The sequence below is a fragment of the Argopecten irradians genome, chromosome 4 (genome assembly GCF_041381155.1).
Source record: "Argopecten irradians isolate NY chromosome 4, Ai_NY, whole genome shotgun sequence".
NCBI classification, from domain to species: domain Eukaryota; kingdom Metazoa; phylum Mollusca; class Bivalvia; order Pectinida; family Pectinidae; genus Argopecten; species Argopecten irradians.
The window spans coordinates 43404139-43426674 of record NC_091137.1 but is presented as its reverse complement, the minus strand read 5'-3'; the positions used below and the strand labels follow the sequence as shown (position 1 = coordinate 43426674).

Sequence of the window (22536 nt, the reverse complement as noted above, 5' to 3'; positions counted from 1 at the left end):
AAAGTTTACGTTAACCAAACCAATTTCATAACTCTACTGAAATATTTCAGTCTGTTAAAGATGCTCCACCGCCGACAGAGCATAAATGATGTTAATCATTTGAACAATAATCGGTATTTAATCGTGTACATATATGCCTAATTAACACAAAAAATAATATAAAATAGTTTATTTCGCCTTTGGTGCATGTGCAATCAGTACTTCATTCCATATAGGATATAGTGTCACGGAATTTTTTCAGGATGCAATTAATTATTTGTCATGTTTTTAACTTGAAGTAAAATTAGAAGCTCAAACTTTTCAATGTTGGTAATGGTGTAAAGTAAGTAACTTTTGTAACTGGAGAAAAATACTAAATCGTCTGCTCCTGTTTTTATAGTGAAAAAAAAACAACATTTGTCAGCGGTGGAGCATCTTTAATGTTTAGATAAACTACGATCCGACGATGTGCCAAAGAACTCTACTTTCAATCGATGGCAGTAATAAGCCATTTTTAGCGAAGCAGACTGCTTCATCAGGTGATAGTCACATGACTGCGCCATGCATAGTCAGCTTTAAGTTTCGTATTTTTGACGACAACAAAACCGCTAAGATTGTATTTCACTAGGTGTTGCAAAACATTTATAAATTTAGATAATATGGTATGTAATGAGTCTTTTCCTGAGAATATGCGCCTATCAGATATCTTGTAGACTAATTTCAACTCTTTATTCATGAACCATTTCCGGTAATGTCAGTCCAGTAGCATTAAAACTTTTTTTAATATTGACAAACATTTTCCACTTGGCTCGGAAGAAATTTCAATTTATGCTAACTAATGTCGCTTAAATAAATTTTGTCAAGTATATGTAGAAATTCCAGCAACTTGTTACGATAAAGTGAGCCAGGAAACACAGGTAAGGCACACCTGTGCAATTTGTAGGATGAGCCCTTGTTCATTTCAACAAATTTTATTGACAAAGATGTTTCAAGTCAAATGGTTTAGATAACAGGCAAAGCCTATATAAATTCTCTCCAATGGTGGCAAAAGTAACATGTTATAATAGACCACATGTTACTCAGATATTGACAGACAATGACCAACAATCCATGTGTATATATATACACTTGTCATTGCTCTCAATACTGTTAAATTTCTTGAAAATAATTGAAAATGTACACGTGTATATACTTTAATATGTATATGCTGTATATAGAACAAAACAAAGTAACCGGTAGAGACTCCCTGAGAGTCCGGGAGCGTTGACAGATATGCTTTTATTAGCTCACCTGGCTGGAAAGGCCGATGTGCTTTATTTAATTATGTTATTGGGCATTGTTCGTCTGTCAATATTTCCTTTAAATTTCTACTAGTCATAAAATGAAATGTGGCATAAAAGGTCTGAAAGGAATCCTTGGGGAAGGGGATCATAGTTTATATCAATTTTGGCTCTTACACCCCAATCATGAGGAAACAAACTTTGTCTGTACTTATATCATTGCTTAGTTTATCATACCAGGTGAGCGATACAGGCCCTGATGAAGATACATTACAAATACAGATTGGTTCACAACACTATGACCTTAACGAGAATGGAAAAAAACCACAATGATATACATGATTATTTCTCACTAAATACATAATTATAACATTTTTCACCTTTACAATTATATTAACGAAAACAATAGGTCTTTTTTCACCATTTGGTGAAAAGCCCTAATTCATTTCATTGTCAGACATATAATTAGATTATCATTACCATGATTTCAGATATCATAAACAATAGAGAGGTTAAGCAACCTTATGTGTACGGGTACATGTAGACTTCACGTAGACATGCATGTTGACATTATCTGCTAACGTCATAGATACATGTAGCAAGTACGAGGCATAAAATGATGACGTAATACAGGCTAAATTCAGGGGATTCCCCATCTACATATATACGAAAGGTTGCTAATTAACCTGTCTATTATTATAAATATACAAACATTATTACAAATATCACAAACATGATTACAAATATCACAAACTTGATTTCAGATATCACAAACATGATTACAAATATCACTATTTCTTTACAGATAATCATTACCATGATAATCCGGGTTGTCTGTAATCCACAGGTTTAGCAGAGCTCAACAATCTTTTGCCAGACACTGTAACTCTTGGAACACAGGAACTGATGTTTGATATTATTTATACAGACAATGGGTTTTACCATCAACAATGGCTGTCGGGGTCAAGTAAATAGCCACTCAGAAAGGATTCAAATTCAACAATATTGTATCTTAAACCACAGTGCAGCATCTATCGTCTGTCTGTCAACATTTCCTTTCAATCACTACTACTCATAAATTGCTCTAAAGATTTTAACCAACTTTGGTCAGAAACGTCCATATCTTTTTGGGGAAGCAGATCAGATTTTGTATTAATGATGAATCTGACCTTACCTGTGTGACTGGAGGGGCAGGTCTCAATAGGAGAAATAGTCCTGAAATTCCTTTAGATTGCTACTACTCATAAAGTGTTTGATGGATTTACACCAAAATTTGTCAGAAATATCCTTGGTTAAAGATGATCAGGTTTTGCATAAATGGTGAGTCTGGGGCCAGAAGGGCGTGGCCCAATAGAAGAAAATAGGGGAATTAATTTAAATTGCTACTTGTCACAAAGTGTATTTGGTTAAAAGCATTATAGAGGATAGGATGAAGGGAAATAATTTTGTAAAAAAAATTCTTTTGGGCAGGAGGGTGACCAGTAAAGATCTATTTAGATTGTTATGCCAAATGAAAGTGGTACCAATTAAGTGTTGTCTGAAATTTTGATTTACCTCCATTAGCATGATGAATAGTATCCTAATAAGGGAAAGAAATTGTGAAAGCTAAATTCTCTTTAAAAGGTGGTTGTTTGCCATAAGCGCTGTAGATGAGTGATAAAGTCTCAATCAATCTAATTAAAATTAGACTTGTAATTCTGCTCCACTACGATACTCTACGTTAAACTCCAATACAAGATCTAACAACATCCCGTTCTGGGTCACCTCAGCATGACCCCTATGATTAGCCAATCAGCATGTCGCCTACGGAATCTTCGATAGATTGAGACTCAATGGGCATCTTGTTTGCAAAAGCTATACTATCTCTGAAATGATTTATTGTATGTTTATCAACAGTATCTGGATTTTAATATGTGCTACTGTAGGACTAACTTTGGTGTACATACATATCAGATATTGATGAACACTCCAGAACATTTACATCTGCATTTACACTCAAAAGTACTGGGTAGTCTGATAAGTACGGAAATAAAATAAAAGATCAGCTCAGATCCGAATACATGCAATTAAAAGGTAAATGTTGATTGTATTTATTCCATAAGAATTAAATACTGTTAAACCTATACTTAATAATAATTGCTGTTCTCTTAAAACAAATACTTTTGTTCAGAAAAAAAGAATTGTCTTTCTTAAATAACCAATCTGTGGCTGAGAAACATTATAAGTGGTAAAATAAAATCTGGATTTGAAGTTGGGTATATTTGTATTTTGTCTCAAATCCTAGATAACTACTGAAAGAAGAATGATAATACTGAAGTTCTGCAACTATCTGGTTTATTGTTTCTATAGACATATGAGAGAGGCATTCAACTCCATGGACAGTACAGAATCAGGTTTTATCTCCGCTAAAGATGTGAGTATTGCTTTACAAAGATTTATTCTCCTTATATCAGTGATAGGATCATAATTTTGTATAAATATTTCCTTAGAAAAGTAAAATTGCATATCAAAATGACAGTCGATTTTTACTTAACTTGTCCAGTTTAGACCAATGAAATTATGGCAAAGCCCTGTGTAAATTTAGCACAGTACTAAAAATATATTTGCTTAACTCTTTGGAAACAAGGCTGTGTGGAAATGCCATACAGACATAGCTACCCAGACTTTTAGGATTTCTATAATATGAATTGATTTCTTCGCATACAGAGCGATTTGATGGAAAATTTTATTTTTCTATTTCTTAAGAAATTATACTAGATATATTAACACTATTTTTACCGACTTCAGCCTTCCTTAGCCCAACTATTCACATTGATAATAAGAATGTTTTTATAATAGTGATCCCCTTACAAGATATTAGACATAGCTTCATGAACCTGCTGTTAAACAGACAATCCATTTAACCGACAAGCAATAAATATAGAGATGTTCCCCTACAAGTGACTTGTTTATCAAGCTTGGATTAGTTTATTTTTCAAATTTTGAAAAGACGTGAGCTTTTGCAAGTGTCTTTTCAAAATTTGAAAATCAACAGGAGTTTTAAGTAAACATGAAAGTGGAGATTGTTTGTCCTAAAATTTGAATAATAAATTTTGAATTTTGAAACGACTTGATATTAATTTGATTATTTTTAATGCATTAAAAGCTTCAATCTTCATCAATCCTTGTATTCTGTAAAGATATGCTTGGCCTACAAGAGCTGTATGGGTGGACAGATCCTCCACCTTGACTGGCTACGTAACCATAGGAACAGGAGTTCTAAGGACCAGTACAACTTTGAGGACTTCTGCTGTGTGGTAGCAGAATATCAGAAGAGGGTAGGATATTTATCTAAGAACTTTACTGTAAATCAACTTTCTTTTGTAGTTACTAAAAGTTAGCGGATATTAACATTCACAGATCTAAAAAATGAATGGAAATTCCTATCAATATAAATGATGTAGATATTAATTTGTGGAGATAAACTTTCACGAAATTACTTGGGTCACGAAATTCATGATCATGAAAGAAAGTTGGTTTAAAGTAAACTTATTTCATCGTTTGTTTGTAAAATATTTCTTTAAAAAACATCATTAGAGGGCTTTAAGAGGGGAAAATGACAGAGAAGAATTGTTTGAACTTTTTGTTGATTGTGATGTCAAGAAATTATGAAGTATTGTAATATTTCTTTTTGATTACAGAGCAAGCCGTTCCTGGAAAAATTGTTTCATCTCATCAGAAGTTTTCTTCAAAGTGAGTATTTCAGTACAGTTTGTGTTTAACTCCAGTCTAGTGGTACTTGTATAGAATATTTTTTTTGTTATGATATCAATGAACATGCTTTCATACACTCTAGTGGACCGTCAAAGAATAAACTTATATTACCTAAATACATCTTCATGTTGTTGACAAATCGTGGTCCTGTTATCAGGTGGATTCTCCTTCCTCCATTATTTTGGTGCTGTCCACTGCAATCTCCAGATGTACGCCGACTTGGGTGATCATATCTTAAGCATGACAACTCAGCTGTCTGCCATTCTAGAATTCTTCCAACCCAGTTTGTATGTTCCCAAGGAATGTTCATACACAATAGGTCTTACTTGTGTTGCACTTTCCATAGCTCATCTCATTTCCTCCACAGCAACAATGAAGCCATTTCTGTCTTTTTGTACAAACATCCTGTCAACTTCTTCCTCTCATCTTCTGTCAAACCAAGACCCCGGCATCCCCTCTCCACTGGAAGACACCATACTTACCATCCTCCAATCTGACAGTTTGCTACTAGATCCTGATATTTGGCCCGCTTCCTCTCATCACCGCTTCACCCATCCGTTCTTTACACAGTTATGTCAACTCCGCCAAGATAACCTATTTGGTAAACAAAACACCACATAAGAATATCTGGTCTTTGATTTGTCGTTGTGGAAACTGCATTCAGCCTCCCAGATCTGCTCGAAACTGCTAATCTGCAGCCATACCAAGTAGCCCACTCCCTTCCACTCCACCTTTCGTAACCAGCGCCCCTTCGCGGAAAAAGTTGACAAATTTACACCCCTTTTATCATTCCTTGATTTTTTTTCTGCTCTTTTTTTTATGGATCTGCAACAACAGATGAAACCTTGTTGTGACGCCATGTATACATATCACCCATCAGCAAACGCAAGTGAAAATGAAGACAGAATATGCTCTTCATTTGCTAGTTTGTCACAGAGTTTGCAATTGGGTTCCTCTGATATCCCCAATATTACCATACTTGTTGGTGAGGGCAATACATCACGGACTTCATTTGGAACTGCAGTCTCTGCATGTCCATTTCCCAAATATCGCTCCATATCAACCTCTTTGGACGAACCCCTTCCCAGTTTAACCAACTACCATGCTTTTTAATGCTTTTGTTTGGACGGTTCTTTTATGTTCATCCATCTGGCGGACTTCCTTCTGTACAAGCTGTTTCTTCATCTCATCCGTACTCGTTCCTCATCTTGCTGTAGTTGTTTCATTTCAACAAATTTTATTGCAAATAATATGCAAATTGATTTGGCAACAGGCAAAGCCTATATTAGCTATCTCCAAACCAACCCGGTATAGTACAATTATCGACAAAATATTTAACACTACATTATGAATGAACATAAATATTAACCTATCACAGTAGAAAAATCAAAAATCTAAAAAAATCTTTCAGTTTCATATTTTTGATATAAATTGCAATAAATATGTATTTTTTCTTCATCACAATTGTCAATGTTGTTACCCTGAGTACTTGAATGCCCACTGCCACACTTCCCATGATGTCACCATGCCTCAGACGTGAATCTGCTTCATTCACTGTCCTCTTTGCAGACCATTTTCGCCCAGATTTGATGTCCGCCTTAGCTTCTCTCACCTTAGCATCTTTGCTGTCCCTTAGTATCAGTAGCTGTCTGACTTTGGTGACCTTGTACTCTTCTGTCAGTTACGTCAGAGGAAGTTGTTACTTTGTCCTGGAACTGTATAACCCAGTCCTACTGCAACTTTGAGAAATTACCAGCCATCTTCTCGGATATTAATTCTGCTCCTTTGACTCGAATGTCTTCATTGGTTTAAGAATTCGGGATAGAACGCCATGTAGATAAATCCAGGCCTCATATTTCCAAGGCAGATCACTTCTGCCTATGGTGTCCATACACCCCTCCAGCTGTTGGTGCGTACCACTCACGTTTTTGATGTCGCTCAATAATGAGACGTTATAATATTTACCAAGGCATTTCACTGGCCTCGCAAACACGGTGGGAATGGTGTCTTCTTCTGTCTGAAATGTATGATTGGCAATCATGAGAATGAGTTTTAAATATTTTGCTCTTACAGATGTTTATCTTTCAATTTCGTCACGGTCATAACACATGTTTCAATACCAAATAACACTTTCTTGTAGAATTCACCAATCATCCCATTAGTCCAAACTGCAATAATATTCAGGAGTATAGAGACATTTACCTGGGCGGTAGTTGTGGGGACTCCAACTGGAGAAGTAAAATAGCTGTCCCACTTTTAAGGTTAGTACAAATAGCATGTGAAGCATCCGACAGAATAGGAAGAAAAATGTCGGGTTGGTATGAAACTTTAGTGTAGTATAAAAAGTGCATACACTATACTTGACAATTAAATATTACCATCAGGTTCCTTGTGTTGGACATGCAGTCGTTAATCAATGAATGTGGCTTTAATTAATACTCATTTTTGATCAACGTGTATTAAGTTTTAGTCTGTGTCACTTTTGCCCCTATTTCTCAGATTTGCTGACTGAACTCTCGAAACTGAACTTGTACATTTGGTTTGTGCGGCATCGATTGCAGTGCAGTGTTTATTTCTATACTTCTATGTTGACAGGAAACATGGTTTGTCCTATGCCAATCCATTTGTCAATGACTGGGAGCAACGACTCATACCCATCCAAGTGGCCATTCGTGAAAAGTGTCGTCTGCTTCTCTACATTATCTCAGACAGAACACGTTCAATATCGTCAATGATTGAGGTAAGCTGCATAATTTACTCATTTATTGCTAAAACAAAAAATCCCTTCTGTTTTAAGTTCTTAACTGTAAGTCATCTTAAGACTGCAATTTATTGGCAACTCCTTGGAAAACTTGCTCACATCTAGTCAAGCCTTTTTAGCTCAAAGTCGACAGGACCATGATAAAACTGGAATCCCAGTATTCTAGTGAATTCAATTTTGTGTTCTTGAAAACGTATTGGATTTGGCTATAAAATGGAAATAAGGATATAAGGTCCATCGGCAAACGTAGGATTATTGTTCTTAAGTGACGCAGAATTTGAATTATGGAAATAAGGATATAAGGTCCATCGGCAAACGTAGGATTATTGTTCTTAAGTGACGCAGAATTTGAATTAGTGTTGGACTTTTCATTATAATTTTCTTAGCGACATGTTAAAATCAAATGTATGAAAAATTATATTTGTAATATATTATTTGTTATTCTTTTGTGTATGTTCAGGCTGGCTACTACATAGGAAAAGGCTGTAAGGTCATTCTGTGTGTTAAGGATATGTGCAACGATGTCACTGTCGGCAAAGAACCTGTAAGTTACTTACAAAGTATCCAATCACATAACAGAATACGGTAATAGGTGATAGAAACCTGCATGGGTCTCTCGAGTAGATGGGGTTATCTCAGTCCGAGTGAAAGATGTTGGCTGATCAACACGAGTTTTCCTTTCCAGGTTTAAGATAATCCCAATCTGCTTTACAGACCTATGTTTGATTACTTTCCTTCCAAACACAAAAGAAACTGTGCATATGTATAATATTACTGGAAAAAGAAATACAAAATTCAAAACAATTTTTGATTTATGTATGTCCATTACCAATAAATAAGCTACGGAAGCAGGATAAAAATGATCAGTCATCGTTCGTTTTATCATGGAAGCCAATCAAAAAAGGCCGGGGTCAAAAGTTCCTTATACATTATTGATTATGTGTAAGATCATCGTTTGCAGTTATACAGGCTTGGCATTGGCGTCGCAACATTTATGAAATATGTCTGCAGGATAATATTCCATATCAAACTTCTGTCTGAGTTCCTGTAGGGTTTGTGGTGTATTAAGCAAAAGATGTAGACGTCATTCCATTTCATCCCAAACATGTACTTAAGCCATGGTGGTAGGTTAGGGGAGTCAGCATGTCAGGGGAGTGCGACGACGTTGTTATGTTCCGAAAATCAGAAGCGAAGCGATTAACTTTGTCCAGCTGGATCATTACGCAATGTTGTTGCATTAAAGCTGCTCCACCACTGACAAAGCATAAATAAAATTCACCATTTGAACAATAAATGGTGTTTAATCGTGCATATATATATGTCTAATCAACACACAAAAAATAATATAAAATATTTCATTTTGCCTTTGGTGCATACGCAATCAGTACTTCATTCCATATAGGATATAGTGCCACGTAATTTTTTCGGGATGCAATTAATCATTTTTTTAATATTTTGAAATTGAAGTAAAATTAGAAGCTAAAACTTTTTACTGTCGACGCAAGAATAGTGTGAACGGTTTCGGTTGATAACTACATCAGCATTCTGTCGCAATTGCCTGGCAGGCTGGCAGTACAACTTGGTCACAGTTTTGGTTATGTTATCTCGACGATGCCGGCAGGTGGCGCTGTTACGTCATACACACATGTGTAAGCCTACACAGGTATTTCATTATAGCTGCAGCGACAAGCGACAACGATTACTCGTGTTTTTAACGAAATACCGTACATTACAAGACTCCAAGCAATATTACTGAAGAGTTTACATATTGTAAGATTACGTTCATCATGTACAGTAACTAACCGAACCATCAATATTCAGATGACAATGCACAGTCAATGTCAGTGCTTACGTGTTGCCGATTTAGACATAATATGTGATACAAGTAATGATCTTGATATTAGTATCTGTTATAAACCTCTTTCTTCAATTTTCTGTGACTTGTCTACAGCGTAGCGTGTTAACTTGGATACTGGAACTGCCGGAAAAGGAGTAGGCCTATTATGCCGTAACAACTGTATAGTAGTCTATATTACCAGAAACATATACATAATTTAAAAAGCACACTCGTATGACATCAAAATCTCAAATATCAAACTATTCAATGTTAACACTCTTATCAGATAATGATAACATATTTTAAAAGTTAGCTTAATCAAGGACATATTGTACAGTTCAGTTCGTTTACGAACGCCAGATGCTTATTATTCTACTGTAGCTAGCTAGGTCTTTGTGTTGCCTTGATCTCTTGATTAATAAAATGAATATGACAAAAACAATCAAATCAAGTTGTTGTACTGGTATTGGGTCGTAAATATAGATAAGTGGACACAACAACGGCTAACTTCTCATTGTATTTAACGACAGTACCGGGTTAACACGCTCAACAAAGTCGTCCATTTTGACAGTAGCTACATGTACTGTATAACAATATCTATGAATTCCAAATTGACACGAAGTCGCTTTTCGTATTTTTTCTGGTTTAATATCACTTAAAGATGTTCCACCGCCGACAAATGGTATTTATCGCTATCAAAAATAGGAGCAGACGATTTAGTATTTTTCTTCCGTTACAAAAATTACTTACTTTACACCATTACCACTATTGAAAAATTTGAGCTTCTAATTTTCCTTCAAGTTATAAAGATATGAAAATTAATTAATTGCATCCCAAAAAAATTCCGTGGCACTATATCCTATATGGAATGAAGTACTGATTGGCATCCACCAAATGCAAAGTAAAAAAAATATATTATTTTTTGTGTTAATTAGACATATATATACGATTAAACACCAATTATCGTTCAAATAATAAATATCATTCATGTTCTGTCGATGGTGGAGCATCTTTAAACAGAGAACACTCAGAGATTGTAGCGTTTTGAAAACATCATTTATGCTCTGTCGATGGTGGAGCATCTTTAAACAGAGAACACTCAGAGATTGTAGCGTTTTGAAAACATCATTTATGCTCTGTCGATGTGATATGGACGTGCAGATAACATTGAGGAGTTACCCTTGGTTACCCGTGGTTACCCTTTGTTGCCCTACACATTTTGTAACTAGTAACTCTGAAACCTTTCCATCAAATTTGTTTTACATGTGCACAGTTTTTCCCATTAGTATACCAATAATTCTTCATGATATGAAATAATTTATAACCTACGGGATATAAGCAGAAAATTGTGAAATGTAACATGGGTGTTCATTTTATAGCAGGTATTATGTCACGTGACTTTCTCTGAATTTACGTTTTTGCAAGAATTGATAAGCAAATTGAAAATTTTGAGACAAGAAAGTGAAATGAGCAGAGAAGGAAACAGCTCAAACAAGACAATTTATAGGTATATGCTATGATCACATTGAAGAAATCTTCGAAAAGTTAAAGGATCAAGGGCATAATACAATGTATCTAATAATTTGCATTGAAATAAGAGTAATTGTTCCCTATATAAAATATTATATAATTGCTTTATTTGTAATAATAAAAATTCAATTGTTATATGCTGACAGTTTTGTAAATATCTAGATTATACTTACCTATCGTTTTCCTCAGCTCACTGAGTGTGCATTAAAGGACTACCAGCGAGGCAGATCCTATCTGATCGACATGGCGAGTCGCGAGGGAGTTCAGATTTTCGATGATGTGACGGAAGCAGTTCTTTGTGCTATCAACTACCTCAAAGGCATAACTAAATGATCACGTGTTTTTTGTTGTAGACAAGCATGTCTACTCTTTAGAAACAACAGTTCACATGACAAAGTAAATGTCAAAGATCAAATGCATATGTTAATTGTTAGTTTGTAAACAGACATAAGAAGTTCAGATAACTTACATTTATGTTAAATGATTAAATCTGTGCAATTTTCTCGATCACATGCAGAAGTGACCTATATTTATAATATTATCTTAAGGTTGTGAAGATTTGGGAGCATCAGACAGAAATAGAAATGTCATTATAATTATCACATGACTTTTTTTTAGTAATTACTCAAGTGAGTTTAACATGTAAACGTTATAATAATTTACTTAATCTAAGTTAATTAGTTAAATAATCAGGGAAAACGACTCCAGCTTACTGTGTTTGTAAAGTTTATCAAGGTAAATGTCTGATGATATTTCTGAAATTTTATTTTCTGATTGGAATACCAAAATATATGAAATTGTTACTAAGATTCAATGTTGTTCTATTATATAAATCATCTGGTTCCAGGAATCATGAGTGAATCTTTGACTAAAATTCAGACTTAGCCAATCAGTACTGACGTAGCATTTTGTAATGTCATCTTTGATTGGTTAAGTCTGAACTTAAGAGATTTTGGACTTAAAACTGTTTAATGATCCTCAAACAATTGATTGCAACAAAGATGTCACACATACTGTACATATACTCTTAATAAGAAATAATCATGTGTTCGTTCTGGTAATCCAGGATTATGAGCTTTCAGGTTAATTTTTGTGTATACAGGCTATTTATTTCGCTGTTTCTATCCTGAAGATAGTTAAAACAGCGAAGTAGCGTTATTCAGGTGCTACGGAATGTTTGTAATTTTAAAATATGTAGTATGTAGTTAATCACACTTTGGTTCAATTAATTTGCTGAATATTTTGATCTGATTGATTTGATGACAATTTTGTATCTTCTTTTTATATAGGCACAAATTTTACCAAATGTAGAATTTGAATTATGAGAATGCTAAGCTTTGATTTATATTACCGTTGTATTTTTAAGAAAGCTTATCAAATTAAGGGCCCATGCACTGTCTTTCCGAAACGTCTTTTGATTTTTAAAATGGGAATTTAAACCGGGATTGATAGTTATGTGTAACTTAACGTTAATACTACACTTGTCATCATCGTTCTGAACAATTTAATTACAATTGATTAAAGGTTCATTTTCATAAAGCATGTCATCTTAAGTTTCCCATCGTCGTCCTAAATACCGCGCATTAGTTCACTATAACTGCGCTAGATGGCAAAAAAAATGAAATGAATCTTCATTGTTAAGATAGATTGTGTTGCAAGCTCATCTTAGGTCATCGATATAAAACTTTGTATGTGATTATTGTTTTTTTTTTTAACTTGTGTTTTTGTCGGAAATGTCGTTGGCTTTTATGTTTTTTTTTAAGAAAAAAAAATCATTTATACTCTATCCCCGCCAGAAAATTTCAGCTTGTATGGAAAGGATTGTTGTTGATGTTATATGTATATTTTTATGATCGTTACAAATCCACATTTAAGCAGGTACGTATCACATTTTATGATAAGGCTTACTCAATAAAAGATTAAAGTAAAAAAAAAACACTTGATGGGATGAGATGCACAACTCTTTCAATGCCTACTCATGTGTACTAAATAGGTCCCTGGAACTATCTACCTCACACCTCGACTCTAACCACACACACCACCCTCCCCATGCAAACCCCATTATACGTATCCTCCCCGACTTGGCCCAGTCTCCTTCTTCACATATCCACTATCATCACCACTGCACCAAGCACATTTTTACCCCTTTCCAATTTCAGTCTTCATCTTCACATCTTCCAACCCAACCCCATCCTCACCTCTACCCCACCACTCACATACCCACCTTCACATTTAGCCTCCTATCGATAACTTCCCTCATTACTCTGAACACTTATATCCCCTCTTCCCATTAGTAGCCTTAATCAACAACCTCCCGTCTTGCGTCTAGCCCTGCACTAGCTATAAATATCCTATTGTCATCCTTGCCCCACTCTCACACTCCCCTTTCTATTTACACATACATAACCCAATACACTCCTGCTCACTACTCTCATCCCAACACACTCTCCGCTCACTTATATCTCAGGTTTTGATAGTTCACTAGTATTAGTTAACATAAAGCTAATATTGCACACCATTTATTTTAAAGTCTTCGTGAATACTCGTTGTAATCATTAGAAGTCATACCAATCATTTTACTTCAACTACTGATCATGATGTGTAAAGGAAAAGTCATTCAAACTATACAAAAGATAATCATTTTTTAAAAAGTGAAATATTTTGTAATTATATCAAAGGTATATATCCTATGTAGGTAACAAATGTAATGTAAAATTGCTTATTACACTCAAATGTTGTTGACATTATCTATATGATCCTAATTTGGTATTTATATTTCAAATGTCATGGGATGGGCACCAGTGTTTTTTTACTGTTAGTATTTGGATTGTTTTGCACTGTATATTTATAAATGTTGAATTTACCATAATTGAATATCATGTTCTTAAATGTAATATATCGTAGGGTAGTAGAACCGTTGTGTTTTTTAATTCAACATGTTCCTATGTTCAGTTACATGTGCTGATTCTTGGAAAACTTCCTCGATGTGTTTCTGATAAAAATATTGAATCTGCTCAAGTTCTGTTAAAGTGAACAGTCGGGCAAGAATGGCTAAAGTCGGTAAAAATGGTGTGAATGTATCCAGTATAATTTCTTATGAAATAGAAAAATAAAATCTCTCGCCAAAATCTGTCTGCGTACGAAGAAATTAATTTAAAGTATAGGAATCCTAAAACGTCCTCCCGGCTGACTATGTCCGTGGTTACATTTACACGCAGCCTCGCTTTCAATGCTTTCAAGTTTCCTTTACTTTAATGGTCAGAACTGGGAAACGTAAGCAGAACTTGGCCGTCGTATTAATATGCGAGAACTATTGGAAGGCCAATGAACGCATTTAGACTGGTTTTCTTTGCCCGACTATTCACTTTAAATTTAAATTGAAAAATCATATACAAAGTTTTGGGTCCAATATAGGGAATACTTTAAATATTAGCAGCAGCAAGTGAGGCCTGTCTGTGTATACATATGACAATTATAATTCAAAGAAACATTTATCAGGACGATGAAATTTAACAGAAACAACATAAGGATCAATATTAAAATTCAAATGTTCATGTCTATGTATTAAATCATTTGCATCCATTCCATTTATTATCGAATAGTTTATTTTTTATATTTTCATTATATTATAGTTTAGTTTGTTGGAGTTTCTAGTCTCTTTCTACTAATTTCTGTTTACTTGGTTGATTTAATTACTAATTAAGCGATTTATTTTAATCAGACTTCATTACTAAGCGAGTGGTTTATTTTAGTTATAATATCTTTTATTTATGTGATCTCGTTGCCGTCTAAATTAGATCTTTCATGGAGTTTACAACTAGGTCATGGAGCAAAATGTTAAAAATTTTGTGCAGTATCGGGGTGATGTGAATAGCTAAATATCTGTCATTATAAAATTGTATCGTGGGGTATATAGTAAATAGTTACCAAAGATGCGACATTCTCCATGGCTGTTTTCGATTATACGGTCTGACTGGTGTACCTTGTCGATCGTTTATGAATTAAAGACGGACCTGGTGATTTTATAACATTTTTAGACGAGCCTTGACATAGCCCGCACAGGCCTGTATCAAAAACTGCAGGTTCGTCAGGATTTATTCTTGAAATGCAAATGTTATGACTTTAACAAACGGTCTAACCGGCTGTTCCGAATAAACGAAAACGGTCCTATCACAAATTCATTCACCTATACAAAGAACAATTGTGAATTTTATTGAATAGTTAAAACTCTTTGTTAGAAATGTAACACAATATTGCTCACATGGCTCAACCATAAAACCCCATTCATTTAATTACTAAGTTACTGCTATTCCATTATTGTTTTATATAGAACATATTCCATGTCTTCTCTTCATTTTATCACTTTCTTTCCATATACCTCTATTGTACAAACTAAGACTATTATAATATTGTCCTATATAATAAAAGCTTCTAGTCTAAGAGAGGAGTTGCTATTACAATAATGTTGTGAAATACCCCTGAAAATGATATGAAATGATTTATCATGTTTTGATCTGAATAGTGTGTTCATCTTCATTTTTTTAACGAATGCTGTGTATGTCTTCATTTTATAATAAATACCAGAAATTCTTTTTTTTCAGTTTCCCGTATTTGTATTATATTTAACGGACTACAGTTGTGTACAATGATAGTTCATTTACATTTTTAGGTCACCTGAGACGAAGTCTCATGATGACCTATTCTAATCGCCTTTTGTCCGCCGTCCGTCTTATAATGATAAACAATTAACATTTCCGACTTCTTCTCCAAAACCACTGAGGCAATTTCATTGAAATTTTGCACAAACCTTCTAAGGCATAAGGCCAATCAAAATTATATAGTGTTTATATGTCTTTATTGCATTCTGTATCCGAACTCAGGTGACGTTAAGGCCCATGGGCCTCTTGTAATAATTTACAATTTCTTTGCGATGTAGAAAATTATGTGGCGAGATCTAAAATAAAAGTAAACAGTATATCAAACAAGTGTTGTTTTGTATTTGTCAAAAGTTTGACATTTTTCAATAGTTTCCGTGTTTCATGCTGATTTCTAATATTCAAAATATTTCATATTTCATCAATTTGGTATTTAAAGATGGTCCACCGCTGACGAATAATAATTTTTCTCTATCAAAAACATGAGCAGACAAACTAGTATTTTTTATTCATTTACATAAGTTACTTACTTGACATTATTACCATCATTTTACTTCAAGATAAAATATCAAAAATAATTGTCCCACAACAAATACACAGTACCATGCTCTATATGGAGTAAAGTATTGCTTGTGCATATACTAAAAGCAAAACATTAATTTATATGTATTTTGTGTAATAAAACACTTGTATTCAATTAAACATCAGTAATTGTTCAAATGAATGATATCGTTTATGCTCTGTCGGCGGTGGAGCATCTTTAAAAGTTAATTACTATCTCTCTTGAATAATTTAGTGACATTACGTCGTAAACAGATAACTACGAGGCTTGTTTACATCAGAACGCTCTTTTATTTTGTTCAGAGCTACATACAGATGACTTTGGAGGCAAATAGAAACTGAACATAAAATCTGTGGTATATAAATGAGTAGAAAGTTGATGGATGTTATAAGACAACCGACACGACATGCTTAGCACCTTGTCTGTCAATTACCTCTGCACAATCTCCTCATCCCGTGTGGGACTATGAAGAGAAAACCACTTACGTTAAAATATCACACCAGCACATGCATGTACATACAATACACATGCACCCATCCAGTTTACAACCAACTCAATACTTTTACATACCTCCCTCTACACACACAAGTATTGCAACACAAAAACCAAACGAGTCGGGACATTTATAGTATCTATCCAAACTGTTTTCACATCAACTTGTGCAATTCCACAGTATCAACCAAGATGACCTTAAAATGATAAAAAAAATCCAGTTCTTCACATAAATATCATCTACTTGACTATTTAACTAGCAAACGACATCAGTCTTTTCTTTTAAATAAAGAACCGTGTGAAAAAGGGGTGGGGCATCTATAAAGAATACTAATTATGATAAAAAATGATACACACAGTTGAGTGCTTGAATGGAGAGTAGTCACATGGTGGGCAGCCATGGCGACTACAATCACAAGGTAAGAACGGCCCAATGATCACCCCCGAGACTCGGGCATAGTCCCGAGGGTAACACCGGAAGTTATATATATTAATAACATTTACTCACCAGACGTGTCAGGCTACTGGGGCAATAGCAGCACAGACAGCCTGGTGAAAGGGGCATCATCTTCTCACATCCCAAGATACCCACACTACCACACCCTAAACCAAACGTGTTCGCCATTTTGGTAATTCAGAGGCTAAAATGTGTACAGTGTTTTGGTAGCTTTTTAAGATTCATCCTTCATAAATCTTTATATTTGAATTTAATAACGTTCCTCCCTTTCCTCCTCCTCCTTTTTTCACTTTGAAATATTGAGCTAGAAATGTTAAAATCACAACTCAAAATGTTTTGTGTTCATTTAATTCTTCAACTAAATGTCAAAATCTCCCTTTATCTGTGTACTCGGCCTTTCCAAGGCTCAGAAGTCTATTCAGTAAATATCTGAATTATAAATAGCAATTGGACACCTTACAACTAATTGGTCAAACTCTTAAGACTCACTCACTGACCAAGAAGCTTAACTTACAAGAGAACTAGCTCTCCCTTTCCTTGCCCTGTACACATCAATATCGGACGTGGTGCCTTACCAATCTCATGCTTTGTGTGCATACATGCTAATCTATCAGTGACTTGAAATGCTTTTAGTGCCATTTCACAATGCATGCATATTACTAGAACATGTCAGATCCATTTTATGTTTTACATGGCAAGAGGCGAGATTACAACACTTGCTACACGGTAAAATAAAAGTATGTAAACTGCCTAGCATTAATGCCACCTATGGGGTCCACCAGTATAAACATAGTATACATGTAAAATTGTTGAGGCAGTCTTGGCCCAATTACTGTACAATCTACGACTAGGGTCGAAGAAAATAAAAATATTCAATTGTAGTCTGTTTCCCAATCAGGGAGACAGATAAATATAATAAATAAATAATACAATAATACTTCACATATGGCAAAATTCACTTTGAGAATACAATGATTCCCCATAGGTGCATGTATACATGTTCAATATCTACTTTACATAACAAAGCATGGTCCAGTATTGTCCAGCACACATTGTGTGAAGACATCAGACAATTTTAATCACGTCGATTCTTCCTTCAATCATGTCACATTAAATGTCCATGAGTTATTCACAGCCTTCCATTTCCTTCCTTTTGCTAGTCCCTGTCCGCACTATTTTTGACTTCAGCAACATCTATCTTTCCTTTGTTTCATATTACTTCAATGTTTATGTCACAAGAAAGTTTTTTTTATATCCCGAATCCAAATGTAAAATGTCAAAGTGCCATCTCATAGCTGTTCATACAACAGATTATCACAAAACAAGTCTAAATACTAAAACACGAGTTAATGGATAAAAGTATAAATAAAAATTCAGTACTTATGATATAAAATCGAGTTGCTCTGACAGTACATCTCTCTAGGATTACTTTAGAGACAACTTTTTACTTTTTCTCGGAACCCTTGTCATCCGATTTCTTTGCGGTTGTTGGGTTTGGGCTTGGCACGGGCACTGTCCCAATAGACGCAGCAGGTTGAGGGGGGCTCTTACTGTCGTTGACAGAAGCCTCGGCCTTCAATTTAATGCTGGGTTTGTTCTGCGGGTTGAGGAAATTCTGTGCGTGTGCCAGAAGCTCCTGTCTCTGTTTAGCCTGTAGGGCTTTTATGGTGTTGTTGCCTCCCGATCCAGGGACCGCACCAGAACTTGCTGGGGGTGCTGCCTGTGGAGGGCGCTGTTGTCGAGGACTGCCAGGAATCTGTACCCCTCCAGGCCGCTGGATGGGGTTAGGAAACGTGGCAGGAGCTGGGGGTGCATTTGGTCTGAAGTTGTTCACCATCATAGGTGATCTCACCATTGGACCTGCAAACAGGGAAAAACAACTCATAAACCATAGCTTATAAATCAATGATATAGAGCTCAGATAAGATAACTCAATGACTGAATATGTTAAATTAACAAATTTGATTACATATATTAATATATACATACAATCTTGCCACTATATCATGTAGTTACATCAGAGAAACAGCTTAGAGCACGTCGATAAAAAATAGTTTCATTTATATTTAAGATAATAAGTGGTACTATTTTTTTTAAATTTTGATATACATACCTGCAGACTGGAGTGGCTGTCCAATGAAAGGTTGGTTAAACTTCTGACCTCCAAATTGCTTCATGTTAGACATGTTGGCCATATTGTTAGAAATATTGGACATGTTGTTATGCATGTTGTTGTTGAAGCTGACGTTATTGAACCTCTGGTTGGTGTTTGGAGTCTGAAGTTGGCCAAGGTTAAAAAGCTTGGATCCTTGATTCTGCGGCTGAGATGCAGAAGAAGGAGCAACACCAAAGCTGTTCTGGCCCAATGTCTGTGGGGGAGACTTCAGCTAAAAAGAACACAAATTATCATTACTTACTCGTAGAGGTACATAAATGTACGGCATGATAAGCTATTTAAGTGTGGCACATAGGTGATAAAAGTTTATTCCTTGTTAGTGACCTTCACAGCCGTATTTAAGACCCCAACTAAATTCAATACTTTATTTTATTATACATGTTTTATATTCCCTCATACTCTTCTTTAGTAAATTTGTCTAACTTTAGCAGAAGATCTTCTGCTAAAGTTAGACAAAAATTTAATTTAAGACCACCCCCAAAATTACTCAGGATTACCGCATAAGCTAACATTATCTGAGGAAGCATTCAAATATATCCATCCTTTCTAAAGCTTTTGTTACACAACCAGGACAGAATACTAAATGATATGAAAGTTGTTCTGGTTTCTCATGGAGGATTTATTGATGAAAAAATTTGTTTGTTAAACCATATTAATTGCCTTAAACTGACAACATATACAGCTTATAATAATGATTAATTACCGGTGTGTTTTGCGGGGATCCCTGTTGTGGCTGCTGCTGTTGTGGTGCATTGAACTGAGACATCTTAGAGCCACTGGAGGGTTGTGCTGTGGCCACCCCCATGGGTGGCTGTCCTCCACCTGATGGTTGTAGTGACAGGTTGAGACCAGGCCCAGCAGCAGCTGCAGCTGCCGACTGATTTCCAAAGAACTGTGCTGCAGTCTGTCCACCAGCAGCGGCTGCCTGCTGTAGGGCACCCTGTAGGATACAGGCCTGGAACATCAGCTCACCACCAGCTTTCCTGTTACCATTACCCATGTGCTGTAGAAAAAAGGGTCAACTTTTAACTTCAAACATCTTCACACACAAATACTAAATTTGCTTTGATTTTCTAAAACCTTCCAGACACCTAAAATTACAAATATTTGTTTTCCATTCATACAAGTATTACACCCCAAACCTCTCCTCAAAGATTTCTTCTACACTATAAATAGTCCTGGCATATATCTTGAAGTTAATATCATGGGGTTACATACATACACTGCTATTTGTACTGGGTATTTATTTACCTGCATGTTATTAGAACCTGGCTGTGTGGAGAAGAAACTTGTCTGCTGCATGTTCTGTTGTGGTTGTTGATAAAACGAGGATGACCCTTGTACTTGCGGTACGTTTTGAACAGCAGCTCTGCAACCAGGAATATTGGATCATAAGTGTCTAAAGATATTACCAACTAAAACAACACAAGTAGTACAAATTTTATCATCATTTCCTTCTACAATTTGTCCTTTATTTATCTTCTTTCTTTTTAATCGGACAATCTAATTTCTCCTTCATAAGATTTTTAATGCAGATAATTTTGAAGACTAAACATACCTTGGTTGTACAAGCTGGGAGCCCAGTATCTGTGAAGTGTTCACATTCTGAGCTGTCTGAGTGTTGCCTAGAAACTGATTGGTACCAAAGGGCTGGTTAGGGTCATATTGGAAAAAGGAAATCTGCTGTGATGGTTGTAGCAGATTGTTATTCATCCCTTGCTGCCCGAACTGAAGTGAGTTGGGTCCCATATTCTTTTGCATAGTTGTTCCTGAAATTGTCATAATGTAGATTTGTAGCATATTGTCCTTGCACAATATCACAATAAAGAAACATACTAGATGTATTGAGCTCTATTTCTCTTTAATGCTTTGATTATAAATGTTTCTTTGAAAATCACTACTTTTTACTTAAAGCCATACCCAGTTACCCCTCACCAAACTCGATCTTATTTCAATATCAACAAGTCTCAAGTTAAATACTACATGAAATTTTTGGTATTTTGATACTAGTTGGCTTGAAAGAAAAGTCTTCATAAAACTGTATTTATTAATAGTACTTGGTATTTCAATCGACATAATCATTACATTGTTTTAACTACTAACCATATGCATTTTGGGGTGGTTTGATACTGGTAGACATCAGAGAAGAGGTTGCTGACGACACCATTATAGTATTCTGAGGGGTGGGATTCTGGCCAAAAGCAGCCTGTGGTTGATGCTGAGGCTGATGCTGTGCTGGCTGGTTCCTGTGGGTGTACGCAGACAGCTGGGGCAGTTGGTACGAGTCTAACTGGGTAGGGGTCGTTGGCATGAACAAGCTCTGCTGAGAGAACGTCTGACCAATTTGTGGCTGCTGTTGGCTCAAGCCATACCCTCCGAAATTTGGCTGGTTCTGTACCTGTGTATTGGAAAAATATCACACACATTAGGACACAAATTTCATTCAAGTACCGTTTTTCTTTTTAAATTAATTTTAAGAACTTCTCAATCAACCCTTACTGAATTTATCATAAAGTTAAAAGTAGAATATTTATGTTGAAAATTTCTTTGCAATAATGGTAAACATTTATTTGGAACCCTAACTGCAAATATTGTTTGGGAGACAAGAACTATGATAATTACCCTTGGTTCTGGGTTAATGAGCTGGGAGGTTCCTAACTGGAAAGAGTGGTAAGCCGGTTGTGAAGCAGTAGGTAGAATTGGCTGTAGTGTTGGTGGACTAGGAACACTTGAAGGGTTACTAAGTACACTGCTACTACCACTACTGCAGTCTCCACCAATAGACGGCTGCAATTGCTGCGGCTTCACCTATAGAAACATTTAGATTCCCCATTATTTTATGTTCTAATGTATTTCCAAATTTATCACAAATAAGCAATTACACTTGGGAAACAAAGCAGCTCTACTACGATAACTAAAATACCGCATTTCCTTCAAAATGACAGAAAAACAGTTATTACATATATCTGTTATATATGTAATAACATTAAATCAAAAATCTTACAAAGTATGATAAGCAAATAAAACCACTTGCAGAGTTCATGCTAACAGAAT

General features: G+C 35.3%; 2 protein-coding genes across 5 annotated transcripts in view; one reads left to right on the top strand and one right to left on the bottom strand.

The window, feature by feature from the left end:
• The window catches only part of LOC138321767 (uncharacterized), a 40049-nt gene extending 24173 nt beyond the window's left edge, over positions 1–15876 (top strand). Inside the window, exons 11-17 of the mRNA XM_069265713.1 lie at positions 3609–3672; positions 4439–4576; positions 4940–4991; positions 7153–7273; positions 7608–7752; positions 8234–8317; positions 11330–15876. Of these exons, the coding sequence (XP_069121814.1) occupies positions 3609–3672; positions 4439–4576; positions 4940–4991; positions 7153–7273; positions 7608–7752; positions 8234–8317; positions 11330–11473 (748 nt within the window). The 3' untranslated portion in view covers positions 11474–15876. The remainder of the gene's footprint in view (positions 1–3608; positions 3673–4438; positions 4577–4939; positions 4992–7152; positions 7274–7607; positions 7753–8233; positions 8318–11329) is intronic.
• Positions 15877–16624: 748 nt separating this feature from the next.
• LOC138321766 (protein PRRC2C-like) overlaps positions 16625–22536 on the bottom strand; it is a 32066-nt gene continuing 26154 nt past the window's right edge. For all 4 annotated transcript variants that reach the window (XM_069265709.1, XM_069265711.1, XM_069265712.1 and 1 more), the window contains exons 32-38: positions 22105–22290; positions 21586–21880; positions 21041–21251; positions 20734–20851; positions 20186–20485; positions 19420–19693; positions 16625–19166 (exon numbers count right to left, since the gene is read on the bottom strand). In XM_069265709.1, coding sequence (XP_069121810.1) covers positions 18751–19166; positions 19420–19693; positions 20186–20485; positions 20734–20851; positions 21041–21251; positions 21586–21880; positions 22105–22290 — 1800 coding nt within the window. In that variant the 3' untranslated portion in view covers positions 16625–18750. The remainder of the gene's footprint in view (positions 19167–19419; positions 19694–20185; positions 20486–20733; positions 20852–21040; positions 21252–21585; positions 21881–22104; positions 22291–22536) is intronic.